This window comes from Accipiter gentilis, chromosome 3, assembly GCF_929443795.1.
Source record: "Accipiter gentilis chromosome 3, bAccGen1.1, whole genome shotgun sequence".
Lineage (NCBI taxonomy): Eukaryota > Metazoa > Chordata > Aves > Accipitriformes > Accipitridae > Astur > Astur gentilis.
In genome coordinates, this window is record NC_064882.1 from 21,586,337 (window position 1) to 21,611,952 (window position 25,616).

At 42.1% G+C, this 25,616-nt stretch overlaps 2 protein-coding genes across 10 annotated transcripts in view; one reads left to right on the forward strand and one right to left on the reverse strand.

Annotated features, from left to right (window-relative positions):
- Positions 1 to 9,302, forward strand: part of ATP8A1 (ATPase phospholipid transporting 8A1) — a 135,137-nt gene extending 125,835 nt beyond the window's left edge. For all 9 annotated transcript variants that reach the window (XM_049834500.1, XM_049834517.1, XM_049834491.1 and 6 more), the window contains 2 exons: positions 4,297 to 4,388; positions 4,737 to 9,302. In XM_049834500.1, coding sequence (XP_049690457.1) covers positions 4,297 to 4,388; positions 4,737 to 4,834 — 190 coding nt within the window. In that variant the 3' untranslated portion in view covers positions 4,835 to 9,302. The remainder of the gene's footprint in view (positions 1 to 4,296; positions 4,389 to 4,736) is intronic.
- A 4,118-nt stretch (positions 9,303 to 13,420) lies between these two features.
- On the reverse strand, positions 13,421 to 15,962 carry SHISA3 (shisa family member 3). The gene is made up of 2 exons (XM_049834779.1): positions 15,668 to 15,962; positions 13,421 to 14,674 (listed from the first exon to the last, which is right to left on the reverse strand). The coding sequence occupies exons 1-2, from the start codon at positions 15,960 to 15,962 to the stop codon at positions 14,223 to 14,225; spliced, it is 747 nt and encodes a 248-aa protein (XP_049690736.1). The 3' UTR covers positions 13,421 to 14,222.
- Between the last annotated feature and the right edge of the window lie 9,654 nt (positions 15,963 to 25,616).

The following is a 25,616-nucleotide window of genomic DNA, read 5'->3' on the forward strand; positions in this document are numbered from 1 at the left end:
GATGAACTGACTTACTTGCATCTTCAGAAATTTGATTGAACTATGGTAAACGTTTTTGAGTCTTCTAACTTGCAGAAGCCTGGATTAACTAGATACTAGTGCAGAGTAAGTAGTTAAATTGATAAGGAATGTCCTCTACATCTGTTTTAAATACAGAGACTTTATACATGAGACTTTCTTATACTTAAGTTGTAGCGCTTTTCATGCAAGAACAAATAGTTATTTTTTAAAAACTAACTGTGTATTCTTCAGCACCAAATAATACCTTTCTAGTATGCATACCTCTGGAAGTACCCTTTTACATCATAGTAGAGTAAGGGATTTGTTCTCATGAAATGCCAAAATAACCTAAGAAGATATAAATCACTGCTTGCTTAAGAAGTAACTGGGAAATAATGAGAAAGATAACTCACGAACTTCTCCACTCTGTCTATTCCCATCTTAAAAATGCTACAACACAAAGTAAGAGGCTCAACTTCCACAGATAACAGGTCAGGATTCTACTATTGGCTAGATGCTGTAATCAGACAGTATCTGAATGTTTACTTTGAAGTATATTAGTGTTAATTTTTATTGTTGTTTTTTCACCTAGAATATATTTGTTGCAGATTTTTAGAACTGCGTTGACCTGATACTGCATGCATTTAAATACAACTAAGATTGTAAGGCTCTACCTTTTGATGTTTTTCCACCAAACAATCTTAGGATGGGAATTTTTTATTTAAATTCTAAATTTACGCTTTCAGCTGTTTTCTTAAAATTTGGATAAAATTGATATTTACATTGAAATAATTTAAAATACTGTTCTTCAAAGATGTTTATTGTGTTTTAGCATATGCTTTAAAAGTAGGACATGCTAATATAGTCTTAAAATCTGTCATCCCTTGTATTTTTACAGTGCTGATTTGAAAAGGTTTTTAGACTGTTATCATTGAAGGCTCAGGAAGAGCATTCCTGTCCTGTCTTGCTGTTTCAGTGTACATAAGGATGTGTAATGAGATTTTTTTCCCCAAAACTGTCCAAAAATACTTTATTCTTTCTTCTCTAGGCAACACATTGAAATTGGTTTTATCATACATATTTGTCAGTTAAGGAAGAACATGTCTTGAGCAAGAAAGTGTGAATTTTGCATGGTCACTTTTCCAAAAGAAAGTAAACTTCCACGTTGGAGTAGTATTCACTTGAGAGTGCCTTGATAGATAATAGATAAATAACAGAGCAGCTTCAGTGGATTAACAAATCTGTGCCACAAAAAGTATGATTTTTTATCATTAGAGCCTTTGTAATTGAAATGCCACAAAGGCATTTCTACTTAAAATTGAAATTACTAAGGTAAAAGGATACTTTTTGTATATAAACCATTGTTCAAAAACAGTTTTTCTGATACCTTGTATATAATGCTTAGGCAGAAACAACAGTATTAATACTTAGTACAAGAATATTTTTACGGAGTTGAATACTACATAGACTAACAGTAACATGAATAACAGCGCAAACTTGTGGAAATGTCTTTAGAGATGTATAGATGTGTACTGCAAATGGTGCTTCATATAATCATTGTTTTTCATTCAGTCCATTTGGAAATTATTTTTAGACCAGCTAAATGGTTGGTCAGGAATATATAAAGTAGTAATTTTTTTTTTCTAAAAATGAGATTAATTGTCTGTGTATCTGTACATTTTATGTTCAAAACCAGTTAATATTCTGCTTGTCCATATAAGTATGTATAATGAGCATAGGGGTTTAGTTACTATGATTTATCATTGATTAATTATGAAACCATCTTTTCTTGGCTTTGCATGTAGGTTTTTAAATATGCTTTTGAATGGCAACAGGATGATTCATAATAAAGAGCCTTCAGTATTTCAAGTATAGAAATAGAGCAGAATTTAATACCTGAATAGCTGGAAGCACTTTTCTTTTCCCAAATGTATTTCCTACTTAATTTGTGTTTTCTGTACCAGCAATCAGATCTGTGCAGTGGAAACTTCATTATACATAAACTAAGAAATGTGCATACTTCATGTTCTTGTAAAACTTAAGGAAGTATTTTCAGTGCTTAGCATTTAAGCCATCTGAACATTTCATTCTGGAACACATGCAAAGAATAATGATGGTACCAAAAATGCTAGAATAGGCCTGCTATATTTTTAGTAATAGTTATTTATTAGATAATAGTTTTTTATTAGAAAGTAACACCAAAAGTTTCATAGAAATTTGCTGATTTCAACTCATATTAAGAAGTGCTTCTCAGATCTATTGCAAAGGAGATACAGTTGATAACTGTATCTAAGTATTCAATTGGTCTTCCACCTCTTTTGACTTCCCATCTTACATGAAGATATTTATTTTTCACTTTGTGTTTCCTTGTGGTTTAAACCTCAGTCCATAATTTTTATTAATCTTGTCACTTCAACAGTTTGTAGCTCTGAACTAAAAAACAAGGCTCCTACACAGCCTAGAGGAGCAATTAGGATTTAAAAAAAAAAAAAAAAAAAAAAAAAGTCCCAGAGAGCTAGCTTATATAAACACGGAGACTAAGGTATGTCTCAATACTCCAACCTCTCCATTCTTGGTTTAGTCAGCAGATGCTGACTGCTTTCCTGGAATTGGTACCTAATTCCTTTTTTTACAAGGAAGTCTCATTCCATCTTTTCATTCAAAACACAGCCACAGAAGCGGTTTCCCCTGCCTATCCCCTTACATTGTAGATTTTGCAGTTAGCATTCCTCTATGGGTGTGGGAATAGTAGGTTTATTTCCCTGTTTCAACTTAGAAGAGCCAAGCTTTCACATCCTGGTATATGCTTTAACTGCCAGACTGGAGGGAAACAGAAAGGGGAGATAGACCACTAGTCTCTCCAATTTAATACAGTGGTTCAACTTCATGTATAAGAAGTACATACTCACTGAAGAAAGAATGAGCATTTCTAATTTAATGGTTTGAATGCTAATCTAGTAAGGGAAGCAATCTAGTTCCATTCCTTGCAACCACTTAGTCTGGTCCGTAGCCTGGGAAGGTCAGTCTGTTGAGCTAACTGACAATAATATTAAAAAGTAATTTGACGGATCAAAACTCAGTAATGTAGACATGTGAAATCTGTTTTACTTGCTACATCCTTACACAAGAGACAAATTTGGTAATCTAGCAAAACTATAACAAAATCAAATCACTATATACTCTGAATAAACATAAGATTTTTTTTAATTTTTTTTTAAGTGAACTGATTTTTAGACCATTTCACATGGGGAGGGATTTTTCAGCATTGGAAATGTTTCAAATGATAGGTCGGTGTTTCTCTGAAACACAAGCTCTAATTCACAGTGAATATCAAATCTAGAGGAAGAAGTTGAAGGTTTTGTGTGTTTTTTTAATATAGTCCCTTGCACATCTTTGATATCTTATCAAAGTTGTCAGATTTCAAAAGCTTTCTGAGCTATGGCTAGTTTGCCTGTTATTTATTTAGTAATGTACGGTCCTATTTGAGAGAACTCTGTAAGAAAGATGGACGGTAAGGAAACCTGATACCTTCACTACTACATTCAGTTTGCAGCACTCAGCTGATGCTTGAGTCTCAGTTTGAAAACTGTTTAATACTTCTGTTTTCTAGTTGGGCTGTGGAGAATCACTTCAGTCCCATTAAAGCGTAATAAACGCATAACACAACAGACTCGGTACTGCTGAGAAAGAAGGAGATGGGCTGAAGTGACCAACCTCTAGTAGTAAGAGTAGTCTGTTATTTGGGTATGATCTCCAGGAAAACACCTTCTAGAGTTTCATGGGGAATACACCTTGCTTGAACACTTTCCATGGAAGTAATACATTTCTGTACACACAGCTGATGGCCATGGATGTGACTTTCCCTCCATCTTCTTTTTTCCCATCCCTTTGGTGTACAGTAGAGGCTAAGAGCACTGTCTTATGTAAGAAAAAGACACTAATTCAGCCTGGCACTTACCAGGCCATGCTACGTCAAAAAAGCCACATGTTTCTGAAGGAGCCACGCTCAAATGTTTACGATATTATTCATTTATTTGTATTGTCAGCGCACAACAGTGCTTCAAATGGATATTTTTGCCTGTGCTGTGACGAGTAAAAACATTACCAGGCATCTGGACTCCATAATCTGCCCTCACACACACTTTTAACCATCTTCTTAACAATTAGTTCAGGTGCAATTGAAGGAGAATGGACACTTTTCATTTAATAATTATTTCTCATTTAACAGACTCAAAGATAAAGGGATAATGTAATTAGTAAGTAAATATTTTTCACACGTGTCCACTTTCTTTCTAGCTTAACTGAAAGAGCCCAACTACTGAAGAATGTTTTTAAGAAGAACCATGTGAACTTGTATCGCTCTGACTCTCTGCAGCAAAACTTGCTTCGTAAGTGTTCACTGACAATTAAAAATTAATATCCATTAATAATATAGAAGTAAAATTCTACCTTTCACCGCATTTGTTTGTAGTAAAGATGCAGTATCCTAAACCCAGCAGACCATGTTTTTTGCCTGTTGGTAGGTTTTTCTTCATTCCTAAGACACCCCACAGAGTTCTTTCTGCTATTTTATAATTGCAAAATTATGTAGGAAATGGCATGGTTTTTCTACCTACTGGTTGCTGAAAAGAGGTTTATTCCCATCTATTGGCCTTTGTTAAGTTGTTTTTATTAAAGCTTTAACAAAAAAATCAGATCAAAATTTAATTGGTTTCTCTTTTGTTCTGTATCTGCAGATGGCTATGCCTTCTCTCAAGATGAAAATGGAATAGTTTCCCAGTCTGAAGTAATAAGAGCTTATGATACCACAAAACAAAGGCCTGAGGAATGGTGAAGGAACACAGCTTGAGATTTAGGCCTTAGCAGTTCCTTTTGTGAGACAGACTACTAGATCTTTGCTGTGAGCTGCAACCATGGCCCAGTTATCAGAGATTTAAAGATCTATGATGGTCTTGTTCCATAAAGTTTGGATTTGTGTATTCAGTAGACATAAGCACTGTGCAACTATACTGTAACACACCATCTCTAAATTTTTTAACAAGTATTTGCTTAGCCTTTGTAAACAGATTGGAATTTACCTTGTATCTTGCCAGCTTGCTTATTTTACAGTGAAGTTGAAACAACACTGGTCATATACTCGGAAGGCAATGGTCAAATCGCTAAACATACTTCACATTGACAGACCATTAGCATCTGTGAAGGTTTTTAAGTGTTAATGTAATTAAATACAGTTGATAACAAGCCTTTGATTTCAACAAGTGCTGAAAAAAAATAGTATCTTAATGGTGTTAATTCACCTTCTTTGAGAAAGCTTTTGAGTCAAGATGTTTATAGATGTTTGTGTCAAACTAACCTAAAAACGTTTGCCAAAGAAGTTCCGTAAATGTTTTCTGTTGTTACAAATAATTTGAAAGGAAATTAACTCCAGTCCTGATCTCAGAACTGCATGCTTAAGTCTCCGCACTTGAGGAGAAAGATTTACAGTATAGTGAGTCTAATTTGAGTGGCCTTTACGGCATTTGCTTTCAAAACTGCAAGTCTTTGCACCTTTGGCCTTATACAAGCTTTTCCCTTATTTTCATTTACTATTGCGTATGTTGAAAACGGCTGCCACCTTGTAAAATTGAGTACACATATTATTTTGTTCGATTTTTAAGAATTGCTCTGCCTTACTTCCCTTTAGCAAACTTTAATTATTTTTGTGATGCTTAGTTGTATCTGCTTATACTGTAGGTTCAAAACAAAGTTTGTTTTAACTTATTTTTAAGAATTACTTACATTTTCAAAATTTTTATACTAAAATTATTTGAAATGCATACATTGAAATAGCAAAGCATGCCCTTCGCTAGTCAGTGGTGTGTACTTTTTTATTTGCACTAAAGCCACTTCCTATGAAGGTGTGAAATACATTGCAGCAGCCTCTTTACAACTTACTGGTCATACAGAATACCTATATACTCTCACCTTTAATGAAAAATGGAGAGGAAGTGACTACAGAAAAAGATACACACCTGGTTTAAGGGGGAAAAAGGGGGGAGGGGGTGTAAATGAGAACATTGTGATAACTTTTTTAAGTGGTTATACTTGGTATTTCTCAGCTTACCACCTAACAACCACCAGGTTTCAAACTAAGAAAAGCTACTTTAACTTCAGAATTTAGTTAAATCTTGCAGCTTTTTGGCCCATGTTTAATCCTGAGTTTAAAAGCCACCATAATGACATTTAAAATACATTTTTCTATACTAGCAGTTGGTTTTATTTTTAATTAAATTTCTGTGCATTACATAGAAATTATCTTTTTTTTTTTCTTTGAACGGAGATCAGCTAGATGGAAAAGCAGAACAATGACATCCCCAATGATCTGTTAAATTAAGAATTTCCTCTTTGCTCTCCAAATCATATCCACTTTCAACTTATAAGTAACAAGTCATCTAATCCCATCTTTTCTCTGCCCTCCATCATTACCCATATAATTAGTAAAGGTGACTTTACCTCACCTTTCATCTAACTAAACACTTAACTTACAACTTTATTGCACTATCCAAGTTTCTGATGCTCTGTTCTGAAGGAAACTTAAAAATGCACATGGAAGGCCCAACAAAAGGCACTATATGAAAGTACATATTTAGGAAGGCGTTATCACTGGGAAGACAGTCTGCATTTCATATGCATGTTATGCAGTGTCTTCCTCTCACTTTCCCGGAGTGATCTTTAAACAGAAACAGAAGACACAGAAACAAAGGGAACGTATCCCACTAGAAACAGTACTGCCAGTCAGTCATGCAGACAAGAACTGCCTTCAGAAAAGCCATTTCAGGCATAGATAAATAGATGGATCAATATGGGAGGGCCAAATCACTTGACCTAAGGCAAGAAAAAATTTGGGGGCATGCCCCTTTCCTAAAATGGGGATCCCGATTTTCTGTCATCCAAGGGACAATGACCAACTTCAAAACATTTCTGAAATTAACCATGACACTGTTGCTCCTTTATAATCTTTCAGTGTACTTAACTCATATAGAATGACTCAATCCATACATACATATTATTTATGGGTACATTTTTTATTATTATTGGGCTTTTTCTGTTCTAAATGGTTTAATTGCTGATTTTGCAGAGAAGGACATGAGGACTAGAATACATTGTAAAATATTTACAATGAGAAATTCACATGATGTCTTATTCTTCCTATGAAATAGAATTCTGTCTCACCATTGTAATAGTTTGTGGAAAATAACACACAGTACATCCCCAGTTTAACTATCTTAAAAAGGAAGAAAGCAACTGAAACAGCTCTAAGATCCTAAACTTAGACTGTAATTTAAGGTTTTTAAGATAGTCTTACCACAGCCTTTCATCCTTATGTCTTTAGAGATTTTGAAGTAGTATTTCGCAAAGTGCATCTTCCAGTTTTATTACTTCTGATTGGTTTTTCTCCTGTCTCTATATTTTTTCTGGTAATTAGTGGTTGGAAGATAGCACTGCTTGGAAATAGTAAAAAAGACAATGTGGCCATTCTATCTTTTTCGATTGCTCATACAACTCCATTTTAAAATATAAGATCATCTTAGCTACGTATCCCCATTTTTAAATCAGGTCAAGTATACAATACGCACTTTATTTTCATGTTGAGTACACAGTAATATAATCTATTACCATCCTGTTAGTACATCATATCTTTGTTAAAATAAGGGGATTGTGTTGATGTTTGTTTAAAGAAAAAACCGTTTAGGCAAAAATGCTTGTAACAATACCTCTGTTCTTACTGTTTGAAAATTCAAATTTGTTTTAAATATAGAATTCACATGGACTTTTCCATCTGTTTCATGTGCACTGCATAACAATTACAAGTTAGTATTAAAAATTTCCATTAAAAAGTTGAACCAGTGCCACTTAGAAATGGGGTATCTTATATAAATACTGTTACTTGATTATTTTTAAATATATACATATATATATATAAATGATTCAAAAGAGTAAGTAGCAGGAAACAAATTTTAACAAACCTATTGGCAGTTTGTATTTGGAATTTTTTCTTGCCATTTCCTAATTTTGCACTTATTTTTGCAAAGCAGTTTCAACAGATTTATACTTACTCATCGTGCTATTTGTATAAAATGATAAATAAAATATTTTGAAACACTAATAAGAGATAGCTGAAGATTCCTGTATGTCCACATGCATCCATAAAATTCACCGTGTTACAAAGATGCACGTTAAGTGTCTTAAGACTTCTTTCATTTAGACCCATCTTGAATGATGAGTAATTTCGAATATGTGTTAAATTTAAGAAGTTTTTTCCCTTTTTTCCTTATGTATCGTGTAAAAAGCACTTGTAGTTCTGATTAATTTGTCATTCTGTCTGCATGAGGCAATATTTCTAAGTGTTCTGAGGCAATGCATGGTGGTTGCTGTTCCCTGGTTTTTAATGCCTTTGTTAAAAGTCTGCTCATAATATATGGAGAAGCTAGCGCTATGTAAGCAAATGAGTTTGTCAGTTCAACTTTCTTGGTACTGGATGTTTTCATTGGTAACAAAACTCAACAAATGAATTTCTCCTCCCCCCCTCCCACCCCCCCCCCCCCGCCCTCGCTCCCCCAGTTTCCTCGCTGTTAACCGATAGATCTGTATTAAACAAAGGAATATTTTAGCATTCCAAACCTCGTTCCTGCTTATGCAAACCGTTACTCACATAGGCCTCGACTGGACTGTTTGTGAGTATAAGGACTAATCATCTGAGCAATGGTGTGCAAAGTTGGGCACTTTGGAGGGCTGATACTTTAACTTAAATGAAAGCATTTCCGAATAGAGAGTGATCTGTTTTTGCAAAGCTGTGACCAGAACAAATTTTTTTTAAATCGTATTTTATGGTGTTTCTTTATTGTAGAATAGAAGCCATAAATGCATTAATATTGTTTTTCTACTTCAATGTAATTTTTCATTAAGATTTTCAGTGTTCGATATGTATGAACCGCTGCAGAAAGCGGTCAGTATGTAATAGCAAAATTTGCATTCAAGGTAAAGTGAGGTTTTACAGCTCCACTAAGCCATTACTGCTGAAACTGTTGTGGAAATTATGAAGCTGCATGAATGAAGACTTTTTGACTTGGTGTTTATGGTAGTTTCTCAGGTTTAGTTTTAACTGGATGTTAAATGCACTGTGTTTTATAAGTAGTTCTTCTCTTTTAGTAACACATTCAGTTCTATGCAGTGTTACATGTCATTTGGCATTTGGTGAATGTGCATGTTCTGAACTGCAAATTTTAAATGTTTTGTCTTTTAATTGTTAAAAAATGAATAAACTTTGCCATTAAATGAAGAAGCTTTGTTGAATTGATTGGTTGCAAATGCTAGGGATTACTTTCAAAAGAAGACACCTCATCACTCTTGTTTTTGAATTCTTTAAAATGGGACACATCAGAAATAGCATTTCACAAATAACAGAGAATTCCTATGTTATTAATGTAAACTGAAGAAGTAGAAAATGTTTCAAATATTTTTAAACGCCTATTTTGAGATGTCTCTCTCAGTTCTCATGTGAAGCCCAGAAGAAGGTTAAAAAGAAAAAAAGGGAGCACCAGAGTACAATTTAGTGATTTGCAGCAGAGCCCTAACATACTTTGGTCGCGATACTGTATTTTGAAGAAGTATGCAGTACAAGAATGATAGAGTGTGAATAAGGAAGCATCATCTCCTTTTTCAGATGCCAGTGATAAATACTGTTTCCTTTGGCTACGACAGCAGTGGGTATTTCTTTCCCCAAACAGTGCCCACCCACTGAATAAAAATCAATGTATCCAAAGCTAAACTGAGTTTTGGTTGTAGATAGGTGACTGATTCTTTATATACACACTAGACAATTAATTTATTTTATAGATTCTGTATTTTCTAATAGATGCATCTTTCACACTGTTATTTTCATGATACCCAGTCTTTAATGGTAGAGCTGCTTAAGGAGATTCCACCTCATGGTATGTCACCGCCTCTATTACTCTGGCAGTCATGAGGTCATTGAAATTATTCAGGTTGTAATCCAGTTTAGAATGATCCAGGCTCCCTTTCAAATCCTTTCCCTCCTTTCTTATGGCAAACATTATTTTCAAGCTAAATCATTTCACTAACCTGATTTACACCACAGCCCCCTGAATTTGCAGAAGTCATAGATGGAGAGAATAACAGAAAGGCATTTCTTCTTCTGCCTTTGGTAATGAAGACAGCATAGCATGGAATTACCGGCTCCACGTAATCGTGAATGAAAAAGTGTTTACATGGGTATCGTGGAGCAGCAGCCTCCTCAAAAGCAGCAGCTCTGTTCAGAGTATCAAGTCCGCAGAGCACATCACAATACGCAGAGAAACAGCACCGAAAATTGACTCCATATCCTTAATGTTACTGTCAAGCTGTAACTGAACAGTAGTGACAAACTAACATTGAAATTGTCAACTTTTTTTTTTTAATTCCAGTGGGATTAGTGTTACAAATAATCCATGAGTTTACATAGCCATATACCATACCACTTACCTAGTTTCACATAAAATCCTTCAGACATTCTTGCAAGTACGTGTAACGTTTTCTCAGCACTGAAGAGTTTTGATGCTTTTTGGAAATACGCACTTAAGAAACCCAGAATGTAGAAATACAAAACAAATGGCTGATCTAATTCATGTCACTATTATTCTTTGCCCACAGAAGGTTTGGGTTTCAGACACACCATTACCAGTTAATGGCAATCAAAGCATTCTGTGCATAATGTGCGTGAATGACAATCATGAATTTACTGTGATTTTTGTTTCATTTTGATGTATTTTAGATCTGCGTCACTCTAGTGAAATGAGTATGAAGTAGCTCCAGCATTACAAAAGAAATAGTTCAACCTACTGTGTTAAAAAATAAGCACGGCAGTAAAGCACTTACTGCGTAAACGTTGCTTCTGAGAGCAAGCAATTGCTTTTAGTTCAAGCATACATCTAGCCCTTCAGACCGTTTCATTAGTCATTAAAACTGTATCGGAATGGAATTTGCGTTCTGTCTGCAAGCTTTAGAAAAAATTACTGTTTCACAGAAGCATCTAGTGCCAATAGGTCCTTATCATTAGGAAGGAAAATCAGCATTCTCGCCTGCACCCCGAATCCATCTGGGTTGGAAATACGGGCACAGGCAACAAGCATTTCAGTCTGGGGGCTTGTATTCTGTCCACCTCCCTTCCTCTCCCTTCAGCTACGTATGTCACTGCCACTGTAGCTACGTGAACAACAATTTGTAGATTCTTCTTAAATCACAGATTCTTCTTCGTCTACTTGCAGATGGTACATCGTCCCCACCTCACCTGCTCTACAGGTACCCACGCACAGCTATTTTCACTACGCCTGGTATTTCCCAGCCTTAGACCCCCGTCTGCGCTCTGGCTACCAATCTGTGAAGCGCTTAGCACTCCGTAAGCGTACAGACTTGCCTGACTCAATGAAATTATTCCTGTGTGTCAAGTTCTTAAAGCGTTTTATGAGGTCAAACCCATTATGCAGCATCAGGGAGAAAAGGGAAGTAGCTCAGAGGGCTCTTCCCTGCTAGGTTGAGTTTCACACTACATGGCAAACTGCAGAGCCTTTACTGAGGCTGAATAATCACTAAAATCTGTAAGCCTGTACGCAAGTGTAGCAAAAATCCACCCCTGTGTTAAAACATCAGTGAATCTGACTGTAGAGCCCAGTGAGACGATTATGGTGAAGCAGCCTGGCCTGTTCAGCGTACACTGACCACCAAATGTCAACGGGCAATAACCGAGTCCAACTCGTGACCTGTATACAGCCTATCTTTGAGGAAAACGCTGAATTGCAGCTACCCACCACCCGTGCCAGTGGCGCTGATGACTAATCGCTCTTTAAAGGTACAAAAAATTGCACCTTCTTAGCTAAAATTGATCAAGTTTCCGCTTCCAGAAGGATCTGCGTTGCCTTGGTTTATTAGATAAAGAAAGATTTCTACAAATTGAAGACTTATAATTTGTAAAAAATAAAGAGTTTAATTGTTTTACTATCTGCTTCTGCTGCATATAGAAATGATCAGCAGATCTCGCAGGACGCTTCCGAACAACAAAGCCGCTATCTGTTGCAATATTAAAGGAGTTTTCCAAAAAGTTACTTGGAACAGTCCCGTATTTCTTACCCGTTCCAAATACGCAGTGGAAAGAGTCCTATGAAACATCAACAAAGGTGGGCAAAAATTTACCCGCCCCTTTCCTTGAAGACTGTTTCTAAAAAAATTGCAAGCCAAAACACTTACTTTTCAATTAATTCTCAAGTACTCAAAATCTACTTCTTAGATTTTTATGAAGCATATACATGACTGTGTATCATGATTTTAGTTTGTAATTGACAATTACAGCATTCAAGCCAAAGCCTATTACTTAAAACATCATTCTATACAACTTGTCTTTCTGCTTAGAAACCGCATTTCCACCAGTAATATCTGTTTGATTGTAATTATGCAATAAAAAAACATATTAAGAGGGTTATTTCAAAATACTTGTTTCATAAAAGCTAAGATACTGATTGCTAGATATTTGCTAAGAAAAAAAATGTATTCAACTCTTGAGAAAGAACCAATGAAACTTTTCTAAAATACAGAGAAGTATACTGTAATTCAGAATAGAAGTGCTGTAATAATTTTAATCTGCACAGATATGCTAGTGCTTGTAAAATACGTCAGCTATAACGCACTTCAACAGATCATATACAGAGGGAGTGTGGGGCTGATAAAGTAAGAAAAGTTCAGCCTGTGATATTGTAGATTCTGACACACAGAATGACTGACTTTGTTCACAAAAGTAAGCATACAGAGAAGCCCTTTAATGACTGCATTTTTTTCATGTGTATTTTCCATTTGCTTGCTGCATGTGTTTGGTTTAGATGCGTTTTTTTTCCTCCATTTGGTTTGTTGGTTTACTTGGGTGAAGGAATGTAGAAGGGCAAACAAAATTTATTCCTAGGGCAGGATGTTTTAAATTAAAATACCCAACTAACCAGTGTAGTTTTAACCACATTTTTACCACTGTTACATATAAAAGGCATTAATTAATCTATTACTTTGCTATATATATTCAGAATTTTATATTATATTAAATCTGCACAACAGGTGCAGTTAAAGATGGAAATCATTTACAAAAGCAAGATTAACTCTTTTTAACAGGAAAAAATACAGTACAGTTACACCACCCAGATGAAAACTTGCTCATCAAACACTGTCTGTCCAGAGACATACAGATGACACAACATTTCAATCACACAGTTTATTGATAATTCTTTTTTTTGTGTGACTACTAAATAATTAGTGTTGTCAATGCTGTAAATACATTTTAAATTACAAGCATGTCTTTACATTTTATACATGGCTAATTTTACAAATACGCCTTTATGATCAATCAGTTTGTCCAACTTACGTTGCTGAGCAAAAAGCCAACAATAACTACTTCCTTCTGAAAAATGCTTTAATATAACACCATTTTCAGAATTTTATGCGGAGAAGTTATTAGTGATATTGCTGAATACATTCTGCTTTTCTCATAGATAATTATTTGGCTGCTAGGGATTGGCTCATTTTCAACCAGCCTAATTAGTACTAGTTTTATCTATCGTTCAAGTTTACAAATACAAATATGCAGTCTAAGTTCAGGTATATTATGTGTATTTTAAAAAACCTACGCATTTGGATTATCTGTAGTAAAGTTCTTCCTCTTATTTTCATTGCTCGTGGAAGTGGGAAGCAGTCAGCTGTTTTCAGGATCCTCTTTACTAAGTACTACTCCTGTCTTACTTCTCAGGCTTATTGCTGGTTTACAGAACTAGTCTGAACATCACCAGTGGAACGCAGCCACCGTTTGTTAACCAAGTTAATAGCATTTAGGGTTAAAATGTCATTTACAACACCGTGCAACGAGTACCTTTACCCCAAAACGGTTTTTCTACTTGTCTCTGAACACGTCCTGCGCAAATTAGACTGAACGATCAGAGCGCTCAAGTTTTCAGAGTTCAGTATTCCGTTTGGAATATTTTACAATTCTTTTGGAAGCGTGATCCAAGTTTGGGCAACGAGATCCCAAACGAGACCTTGCACTTTTCAAGGGCAACTCACCCACAGGAACGGTTCTGCCTTCCGCGGCCACACAGCAAGTCAGCGTGACACCCAGCAGCAGCAGCGGTCCCTGCGTTGGCTCTTCACAAGTCCTTTCAGCTCTGACTAAAATCGGAGCAGCTCTTCCCAGCCAGGGCAGGCTCTGCCTGGAGGGGATACGCAAAGTACGGCGGCGACACCAGAAACCCCGAGGGCTGGCTCAGGTGGACTGCGTGGGCTGTCTGGAAGCAGCCAGACGTGTAGGGCGGAGGTGGCGGTGCCACAAGGCAGCCCGGCTCTGCCCGGGGAAAGGAGAACCTGCGAACAGAGCCGCCAGTCGAACTGGAACTTGTGGCGGTACTGGACTGCCTCGACGGCGTCCGGAAGCTTGTCGAGGCCAGGATCATGGGAAGAGTCTCGGTCTGATAGCTCCGCAGAGAAAATCCTATCGGCTGCGACGGCTGTTTAGGTCTTAAACATGTGCAACAATAAACCGCCACCAGAGAGCCCACGATAATGAAGGCAATAAATATTGATCCAACAATGAGGAACGGAACGTAGATTGGTTCTGGGAGAGGAAAGAACAAGAAAAGCCACGCGCGTTAGCCTACTGAAGCGACAGGTCTGCTGCGCAGAAATAAACTCCCCAGAGCTTATGGAGCCCCACATCGTTTCAGCCCCACTAACACACGGAGCTGCTCAGAAGACGGAGCTTCCAACCGCTATCACTAGAAGAAAATTAGAGTTCAAACCCTGCGCGTAACCAGTCAAGACTCCTTCCAGCCGACAGTTTTAACAGCTCCCAGTGGTAAAAGCTGTCTAGGCTGCGTCCCGTTTGCTGGTTCTAGCTAGGCTTCGCTCAAGAATCGCACTCCTCTCCCCCTCCCTCACCCCCCAAAACGGTCGGGGCCGTCCAACGCAACAGCCTGAACCTGCAGGCAAAGCTCAAACGCCGCAGACGCCGTTCAGGCGGTTCCGCCCGTCAAGGTGGAAAGCAAGGGCAGAACGCGCGGCTCGGGCAACCCGCCTCCGTGGGCGCTGCCGGGTTTCTTTCGTTCGGCAGCCCGACGGCCCCTCGAGGGCTCGGTGGGGCTGTGCCCGCAGAGCACCGGCGCCCAGCCTCGCCTCCGCGACAAACGGCGTTCAAGTTTAAAACGGACGCCGTGAAGCTTGCGGGCGCGAACCGAAGGTGCCGACGCGCCTTCCCGTTCGGACGGGCCCTGCCGCGGGGGCCCCTTCTCACCGTCAAGCTACGCCGCGAAGCGCCGCCGTCCCCGGGCGCCCGCTCTGCCTCCCGCCGCGGGGACGCCCCCGCAGCCGCGACCCGCCGCCCCCGCGGCCCCGCACAGCCGGCGCCTCCGCCCTGGGCGCACCGGCGGCCGCGCCCGCCGCCGGCCCACCCGCCCCGACGGGACGGGACGGGACGGGACGGGACGGGCCAGGGACCCCCGCAGCCGCCGCCGGGGGCGGCCGCCGGGCTCCTGCCGGGGGACGGGGCCGACGACGCTCCGCGGGGTTCCGGCTCCCGCCCGCCCCGGGACCCCGCGGGCCGGGCACTCACGGGCGGTGACTCCCGGGTCCGGGGGCTCCCGGTCGTTGGTGCAGCCGCCCTGCTCCAGGCGGGCCTCGGCGGCGGCGCAGCAGTAGCGCAGCGCGCAGGAGCCGCAGCAGATGGTGGCGGCCGCCGTGTCGAAGCCCTCGGGGCACTGGAAGCCCTCGTGGTAGCCGCCCTGCCCGTCCACCCAGCCGTGGCAGTACTCGCCGCCGCCGGGCTGGCCCCCGCCGCCGCCGCCCAGCAGCCCCAGCAGGAGGCAGCGCAGCAGCAGCAGCGGCGGCGCCCGCCGCCGCCCCGCCATCGCCCCCACGCCGCCGCCGCCGCCGCCGCCGCCGCCGCCGCCCTCGCCGCCCTCGCCGCCGCCCCGCTGCCCGCCCGCCCCGCCGGGGCAGGCAGGGGGCGGCCCCGGGTGCGGTGCGGGGCCTCCTGCGCCGCGTCCGGGGGGTGGGGGGCAGCTCTCCCGCCGGCCCCCCGCAGCCGCGCCCCCGCTCACCTGCCGCTCCTCGGCCGCCGGAGGTTCACCCACCCCACCCCCCCCCCTCCCTCCCCGTCCCGCACGTCGCTGCCCACCCCCACCCCACCCCCAAGTCCCCGTTAGTCGCCCGGGGCCGGGCGGGGGCGATCCTGGAGGGAGCGGGGGCTGCGGCCAGCGCAGCAGTTGGTGCCCGGCGGCTTCTTCCCGCCGGGGGCTCGGCCTCTGCGCGAAGCGGGCCGAGGTGCCGAAAGGCGGCATGGGCTGCCGCGCCGGCCCGGCCGGAGCCCCGGCGCAGGAGGGGCTGTTGCGGGGGCGGTTCGGGAGAGCGGCCCCGCGCCTCCCAGCGTGAAGGAAAGCCAGCGCAGCGTGCGGTTCGCGGCTGAGGCTCTTCGCTCTCTAACCTGTTCCCTTTGCCCGAGGCTTTTGACGCGCGAAGGCACGGCAGCGTGTCGCCGGGCGGTCTGTAGCCTCTTTTAGTCAAGCAAACGCCGGGCCCGTCACCTTTATTTTGCAAAGGGAGCGGGCGAGTGTGGGGCTGAGGAGGAGGGACGCATCTGTTCGTGTGAGGCTCTGATCCTTTTTCTGCTGGAAGAATAACAGCGAGTCACCAAGCATCAGGAAAACCACAAAAGGAACTGCTTACTCGTTTATTCTAGGGGGGGCGGGGGGGAAATATTTTAAATGAACTGAGCAGATTTGGACTTTTCGTTTAAGCAAAGAAACATTTCTTTAAATGATGTCTCTCCTGCGTGCTAGCCAAGAGGCGCTCCTGCTTCGACAGTAAAAGTGCTTACGAAACTAGCGTTATATTAAAGTTGGGCCGAACTAAAGAATTCATTTTTACTGCATCTGAAACTTCCTGCCATCATTTGCCGCTGGGGTATGAATATGTAGATCGGAGTCTGACCACTCGTCAAACATTTTGAATGCCCGTGTCACTAATTTCCAAAGTTGGCAGGTTTGGTGAAACAAAAGGAACAAAGTGTGCTGTGTACCAGCAATAAAACTGCGCGCCGAGAACCATCTATCAAGACCTTAAGACTTCTGGCCAACCCCTAAATACAGTCCACAAGCACAGTATTTGTGTTTGTTTTTCTTTTAACTAAGCTATTCTCTTGGGGTTTTTTCCCCTCTGACCCTTTTTTTTTTTTTCCTGTTTTGATTTCCTTAAGTATAACCAGTACTACCAAAAGGGAAAAGCAAATAAAAAAATTGTATAAATGCAAAGTATTTTTCATGGCTATTTAACAGGTATAGGTATGGAAAGAACAAAATTGGATATGAAAGAAAAGAAAACAGATTTTGAACATGAAGATGTGATATTCTGTCCTCTTCTGCATTTTCATTTTGAAATGATGATGTGAATTAAACTTGTACCAGCTGTCCTGACTCTGAGTTCCTAGTTTTTATAGGCCAATGTTAAATATTAATATAGTTTTGCATTTACTTCACTGTGGTTTTAGAGCAAACATAGCCTCCACGGAATGTTTTAAAATGTATGGCTTTTAAAGGCCTAATCCAGCTTCCAGGAAGGTCAAAAGCGATCTCTTTGTTGACCACGATGAGGCTTGGAGCAGGAGCCTGGTAAGGTCTGCTTGGAACGTTTAGCTGTCCTCAGGTGCAGAGGACAGAGAGACAACAGATCCGTCCTGTCAGATTTGCAGGAAAGCCACATTTGGTAGCAAGTGCTAAGTAAATGTGGCACAGTTCATAAGAATGTTGATTTTGCTAATTAAGTCACCAGCTTCCAAAAAAAAAAAAAAGAGATCTGAAAAAAATCCTTCCGATACATATATTTTAGATATTAAGCTATTGCAGGAACCGCAGAGATTTTCTTCAGGGGTTGCGGGGAGGGGAACTGGGGGACTTCCAATCCACAGGCATCAGCAAGATTTTGACCGGGATTTATTTATCCTGTGTTGAATCTCTAGTGCTTGGATCGTTAATCAAAAATTTGTCTTTGTGGCACCTTTTAGGCAGAGGCTACACTCCGCTCCCCTCTTGTCTAAGCTGGTGGCAGCAGGACAGGGTCTCCATCAAAGGGGCACAAGTGTCTTTATTTGAATCCCAAATTGCCCCATCCTGCAAGAAAAATCCTCTAAGAGCATAAGTATTTGCTTGAAGGTGCGTATGTAGTTGGTTTATTTTTGTGTGGACAAATGGCATTTCACACACTCAAATGGATTTGTCTCACATGTGCCAAATAAAAATCAGGGGCAGATTTCGGTACTGCTCTTGCAAAGACAGCCAACCTTGAGAGTCTGAAGGTACATGAGCAGTTTTTCTTTACTGACTTCTTTGGGCTTATTTTCTGCTTTGTCTGAAATACTGATGCAGTTTACAGAGTGTGATGTGACTTTTGTGGAGATGAACTGGCTTGTTCCGACCCAGAGAGACAAAGCCCTTTGCTCTGCTCCTCTTTTGTAAAGGTTGCATCTGTGCAACCACATCCTTGAAGAATTTGAGAGGCTAGCAGATTCATTTGCATCTATTTATGTCATTTACTTTAAGCTAAACCCACAAATAATTAAGAATACAGGAAAAAAATGTCATGCAGACTGTTGGTGAGCATCCTTCATCTGGAGCTTGAGGGCATCAGATGGCTCTCAGTACCTCACCTTTAGACTGTTTTTTGTTGGGTAACGTTCCTGCAAAGTACCCATGCTGACTTTTCTTATTATTTATTCTTAGCTGAAGCCTTCCAGCTTCCAGGTGATGTGTCATTAATTTTGAATGAAAAACACTGGTTTTTAAAGCTCATACAGCTACTGCTCTGATTGCTGTTGTTTATAAAGTGTAGTGTTAAAAACTAATGAAGGTGAGATTAGGTATATAACAGGCAGAGAAGATAATTTCATTGTAGTTTAAGGTATTATTATTTATTTACCGGGCTTTTCTTACTGTCCCCACCTTACAGCAACCCTATGGGGAGAGCACATTATAGTGCTCCTGATCTGCAAGATCAAACAATTTTTCCTAAATGACTTCTGAAATCATTGCGTCCATGCACGCAGCAGCTACCTCACTTCTGCCAAATGGATTGATTGTAAAAACAGATGTCAAAATCTCCTTAAACAGATTAATAGTTCCTACTAATAATTTTACTACACTCTGGGTTTTGGGGTTGGGCTTTGGTTTGTTTGTTTGTTTTTTGTTTTGTTCCTCACTATGATACTTTTGGGGTTCCTTCAGAGTATAAAACAAGTCAGTGATCCATGAAGCTCTAGCATGAGAGCCAATCGTGTTACCATTTCAGGCAGGCACCACCGACGTTAGTAAAGCCCTGGGACTTTGGCTTGGCTACTAGATTCCGAGCAGAAACTGGATCTTCCAAACACTCCTAAATAATGTCACATTTCTGTCTTGACTAGGGTAATGATACGTAGGCTCGGCTCGTATCTTGCTTGATGTAACCATCAGGATTGGTCATTTCCCCCTGGCTCTTCATTAAATATTGGCTTGAACTTCAAGGAACATAAAGCCTAAATTGAGTTACCAGCTTCTAAAAACAGCCTGGTGCAAGCAGATTTCCCTTTAAAAATAAAAATTAAAAAATTTACCATCTAAATCGCAAACTCTAGCTACGTGAATTGCTTTATTAAGCACGTAAGGACTGTGTTGAATAAAACCCCGTCCGCTGCTCTCTAAAACTGTATGCTTATTCTTGGCTGGTTTGTTGAGAAAGCCCTTCCTGCAGCCGGGAGATCCACCTGCCAAGCCACACGCATCCCTGTCACCTGCCAGGCCGCAGGCGTCCCGTCCCGGGACGGCTGGCAGGAGTGCCGGGACGTGCCTCAGCCTCAGCCCCAGCCCCGTGCCCCGGGGAGGCTCCCGCCACGTCTCCGCTCCTACTCCGGCTGCAGAGCCCCGTCCCGTTGCCTGCGTCAGCAAATTAAGACGGACCTGTAAAACCCACAAAGCATGTTTTGGTTGGTTCAGTCAGGGGGAAATGTGCTGCTTTTCTTCTTCTTTCTTTTGCCTTGCTTCTTTTCCAGCGTCCTTTCATACCTGGGAGGGAACTCTGACAGTCGACAACTTATGATTTATTTCTGAATAAACATTTCTGGGATTTGACCTTGTTTTTCACCCCAGTCAGGAATATCACTGTGTTTTCTGAAGTCACTCGGGAGTACTTGAGCAGTAAGGTTACGTGAGCCAGCTATTAAAAGCAGCACCTCTTATGCTTGCCCACAGCTAACCCGTTGAGAAAGCCTGTTACAGCTTTTGGAGAAAAACGTACAAGTCAGGCTATCTCAGCCTAATGACTGTCAAAGTAAGTGAGATTAGTCATGCTATAAATGCGTCAGGGCTCACTCAAGAAGTAGGATGTTGGGTTCCTGGTATCTTGATACATATATACGTATATCACAGTACTGTTCCCTTATCTGAATTCTGTAGCACTGCCAGGTGGAGGAGTTGGGTTCAGACTTCAGAAATCATTATTCTCCTTCTAAGGCACCAAGAGCAGAAGACATTTTCCAGCCAGCAAGGCAGTCAACCCTCTTCAAGGGGCATATTATGCCAGCCACCCCCCATCTATCCTTTAGGAGATCACTCTCAAGCTCTATAGAGACCACGTCACGAAAGATGAAAAGATGTGCTTACATAGGGTAACTTACGCGCGCTGAATGCACCTCGTCTCTACAACCACAGCGGTGCTCTCTGCTCTCTCTCTCAGCATCCAGGCACACGTATACTCTACTCCTATAGCTGTTAGGAGTAGAAGAGCAAGGACAGATGTCTAGAAGAGATAGGACTTGGTGATCTTATGGGATGTGCAGTTGCCTTTCCTTTACTCCCGCTGTGGCTAAAAATAGCCTGTCTTATGGCTACCAGGCAAGGTTTTCTGAAAAGGTGTTTCATTTGCTTTTAAACCAGAAGTTCCTGTGCTGTTGAATTCAGAAACAAATTCTCCAGGCAACATTGCTCAATTCTGAAAAAACCCAGTGAGTTTTACTTTACACCACCAACTCTTGCCAACAGCAATAGCCAATAAAATGCTCAAGAAAAGGTAAAAAAATAAAGTGCAAAAATGGCTGTTTTGTTGTATTTCTAACAGCTATTTAAAAAGCACTGAACATGGGGAAATGTTTTGGCAACCAAAAAAAAGATTGAAAAATGGTCACATTTTGACTACTGTTTCACCTGACAAATGTTAATCACCTATAATTTGGCACATAGCTCCTTCTGTGTAACTTGCAGAGAAAGAATAAGTTATTGCTAGTAAATAACTACATTTTCTAACAGTCTTCATACCTGTAACCATTTTTAAGTAGTACCAAGCTTACCAGCTAGAGTTGGAAAGCTCAGTATGCTATTGCCGTGCAATTCCCTAATCTCCCGAACAGAAGACTTAGTGGTATAGTCATATTAATGAATAGTGCTACGGAAAGGTCAAGGGAGAGAGATAGCATCAGTCAGACCTGCTTTGCTCTGTAGCAGGGTGTGTGTTTCTTTTTCCTTGCAACAGAATTAATGACCAAAAAAAAGTGAAAGGATGTGAGAGAACACGACATTTGAGTGTAGAAAGAAAATGCGCTTACCAGGGAATGAAGACAACTGGGGTTTTTTTCACTCACACCGAGAAAAAGAACATTTGAACATACAAAATGAAAAAATTAGTACACACCAATGCAATTTATTTTTTTTTTCAGACTGAATAGTGCTGAGTATGAGGGCACTGTTTCAATCCTTAATTAACAGATTGCCTAATAAACATGTGCCTAAGTTTAAAAGAATGCAGTTTCTTTTTTTATTATTATTATTATTGTGAAACTAAAACATGAGAATAACTGACAATTAATGTGTAAAGAAATCTCCAGATGGACTGGTTACAGAGCGCCTTAAAACTTAAGTAAGATGCATCCTTTACAGAACTATGGGAGAACTAGTTCTGTTGGATATGGTAATATCTAGCACTAGTAGATTGTTTTTAACGCATCAAAGATCTACACAAATAACTCATCAGCAGTGGATCCTCTGGATCTAAAAGAATAATTCCTTTGTAGCACTAGATCTGGTAAACTAAACTGTTCCCTGACACTTTAGTCAGCAACCAATCAGATAATTTTATTAAATATTTTAATAGTACAAACAGGAATTTAAGAAATGCTTATATTACTGCTGCTAGCAATTTATTCTAAGCATTAAGTAGCTGCTGTCCAGTGCTAAAAAAACGGGGCCAAATTTTGCATCTTTGAACACGGGAGGATTCCCTCAGTTCCTCTGGCTCAGGTCCTCCACATCCGCTTCCCCAGGCTACCTTTCACCCAGCTGAGGACCACCCATTCAGGTTGGCATTTATAGCATTGCAAGTTCATAAAAGATAGTTACACTTCGTTCATTCATTCTATTTGTCCTGTCTTTGGTATAGCCTCTTAACACTTCCTATGTACAGCAGATTTCCCAAAGTACGTAAGACATTGCAGGTCTGAAAAAAAAATAGCATTTGAGAATATAAATTAGATCTATATTTATGATAATCCAATCAGTGAATGAAAGATTAGGTGAGCGTAAAGACTGAGACCCATATTCTTTGTTCTGGCTGCAGGTGGGTAGGATTTAAGGAAGAGCGTTACCTCAGGTCCCCCCAGTCTAGGGCAAGTCAGGGACTGGCTCAGCCTGGTGCCATTTTGACTAGCAGCGGAGTTGCTGCGAGTTGTGCTCAACTGCTCGTTGCTCCTGATACGCTGCCTTTCTGGATCCCAAACCAGAGGGGTCCTGCCATTCACCTCATCTAAAGTCCTCTCTCTGGCCATCAACAGCTGCTTCAGGGGAGGTAAAAAGCCCTCCGGCGGCACCACCTCCACCTCCGCCGCGCAGTGAGCAAGCTGTCAGGTGTCTGCTGGATGGCTGATCAGGGTGCACGCAGAGGAAATATTTGGGGATTCTGGTCTGAAGTGCATAGTCCTGAAATTTACCCAAACAAGATTTATGTGCAGGAAAGAGGTCTTATCTAGTGAGCCCAATATATGATAGCTTTAAACTTTGGATCAGTAATAGTTCGGGACTGGCTTCAACTCAAGTCCTAGAGCAAGCACACTAATACTCTTTCCAAAATATTTTTCTGGTAATTTCTTTGACAGCAGCTGAACATTGAGCAGATGTCTTCACTGAGCTGTCCTTTTTCTGAAATAATCCAGTGAACGGAAAGTCCTGTAAAGTGTCTAAATCGAAGTCTGAATGTGCCTCTCTAAATGGTATTACCCCGGTTTTGCAGGCACTGCGTTTCATTTGCCTTTGTGTTGCCCGCTTACCTGATTCTCTCAGGTCTCATCACAGTTCCTCCAAAGTTGGCTGCTCTGTTTGGCTGTCTCATGGGATCTGTCATCCTCAAACAAGTTGGTAAGTTATAAACTGGCTCTCACCATCATCACAAACCCAATTCAATAGTGCCGGGCGTGGTCTGCGTTTGTGTCCCACCGCAGTTCTCTCTGGAGCAATCTCTTCTGTTAGTTGGTGCATCTCCCTCGCCTTAGTCGGAGAGATGACGTGACATACTCCGGTGTCTGCCTCCCCCCCCCGCCCCAGCACCTTCCTTCGTGTGAACGGCTGCCTTTCCCCAGCTGGAGGGCACCTGCGCGGTGGACTGCCTCGCAGCGTCCCCGGCACAATGTCTGTGAACAGATCCTCTCACTGCTGTTTACCAAGTGCTGACTCTCAGACGTTCCATCTGCTCCTCGAGGGGCCTGGACCGCTTGCACCTCCATCTTTGTGTGCAAGTGCAATAACTGCGCATTCAGTGGTAGCTCGATGTTGCTAACACAAGCCTGCTGCTGCTGCTGCTGCTGCTGCTGCTGCTGCTGCTGCTGCTGCTCAGGGCTCAGCTCGAGAGGGCTGGGGTCGGTTTGCAGCGGTTAGTCATCCAGGGAAGATTTTCACTGGAGAACTTTTAGCAGGCAGCCACTAGTGTGATTTATAGCTGTCTCACCTAATATCCCCTCTGCTTATGGCTCTGCTGGAGTGGAGAGCAAAAGCCTTGCGCAGCAGCGTTGGACCTAGGGACTTGTCAGGGGCTCCTGAGTCAGCCTGGGGGTGACTTCTGCTCAAGCCAGAAGGCCCAGCGCACACCCTGTCCTTTCCCATCTTGGTCTCTGCACCAATTTCCCTGCTTGGGAGAAAAAACCTTTGGGAGAAGGAGCAAAAGCCTTCTCTCTTCCTACATGCTTAGCTGCTAGTCATCAGCCGGCTGTCCTGAAGCCCAGCTTTAAGGAACAAAAGTCAGCTCAAACCCTCCTGGCTGGCATCAGCTGTACTTCGGTGTCACGAACAGCGGGGTCTGCACAAGCCCGTTTCACCCTTTGCAGTTTAGAGCGTTACCACCGTGTAGGTACAATGTAGTTGTGAAGTCTGATTGTTACTCAAGGGAAAAAAAAAAATAGTAGAAAGTCATCTTTGAATGCGGAACCACTACAGGCTACGCTCTGCCATGTAGGAAACCTAAAAAGGACTAAATCTTTAAAGAACTGTAAGTAGATTCATAAAAGGTTTCGGAGAACACATTAGTTATTTTGGAGAGCAGTAATGTTGGCTTAAAATATTTAGCTTTTGAATTTGACTTAAAGTATTTGCGTGGACCGAATATAGTCATGTGTTTGGGGAATTGATAACTTCATTTCTAAGTATTACTTAATGTTCTTATATACAACAGCCCGAGGAAATTTTCTTCTGCTTATCTACATTTCGGTCTCTTTGCTTAGATTTCTTCTGGGATCTGACCTATAAAAACGACTGGATTTACGATACACTGAAGTTTACAGCAAACACTTAACAAATACTCCTATTTCGGATATGAAATTAATAGCGTTTAAATATAGTCTCAGATGTTATCATTTTGGCTGTTTACTGAGTGAAGTAGTTTTCCGGCAAATGTCAAGGAACCAGCGAAGAGGTAAAGACGCCCGGGAAAGTGACCGCACACCGCCACCTACGGTGCGGGCGGGGGGTATTGCAGGAGCCGTTTGTGGCCGGGAGGCGTGAGGGGGGGGGGGGGGGGGGGGGATTCGGACCCCCAAAACGCCGCAGGTTCTGCTCTGCTGGCAGCAGCCTCTGCTGGCGCAGAGCGCGCGCTGCAGAAGGGCCGCTGTGAGACACAACGTGCACGACCGTGGCGAGGGGGGGGGGGGAGACTTAACGCGGAGTCTGGAGAGCCGTCCCGTCTCGGAACGATGATGCTTACAGCGCCAAGGACGTATTCGGAACGGCCGGGTGAAACCAGGCCGGGGGGCGGGAGGAGCGCACATCCCCTTTCTGGTGGGCGAGCTCCCGCAGGGACCCCCGGCTGCGGGCGCCCCGGCAGCCCAGCCTGCGCGGCGGGTTGCCAGAGCCCCACGGTGTCGGGTCCCGGCTGCCGGTGGAAGTGGAGATTTTGGGACGCCGGCGGTCTCTCCCTGCCTGCTCCTGCCCTGCCTGCGGCTCTCGCCAGCTGCCTCCCACCTCCCCTCGCCTGCCTGCCAGCAGCCGCTCCGGCCCACTGCTTGC

What these genes read in the sequence shown, in the direction of transcription:
- SHISA3 (XM_049834779.1), bottom strand. Translation starts at nt 15,962, where the DNA reads ATGGCGGGGCGGCGGCGGGCGCCGCCGCTGCTGCTGCTGCGCTGCCTC. An exon ending in GGACCCGGGAGTCACCGCCC is followed by an intron (nt 14,675 to 15,667) that starts GTGAGTGCCCGG and finishes TTCCTCTCCCAG; the next exon opens with AACCAATCTACGTTCCGTTC.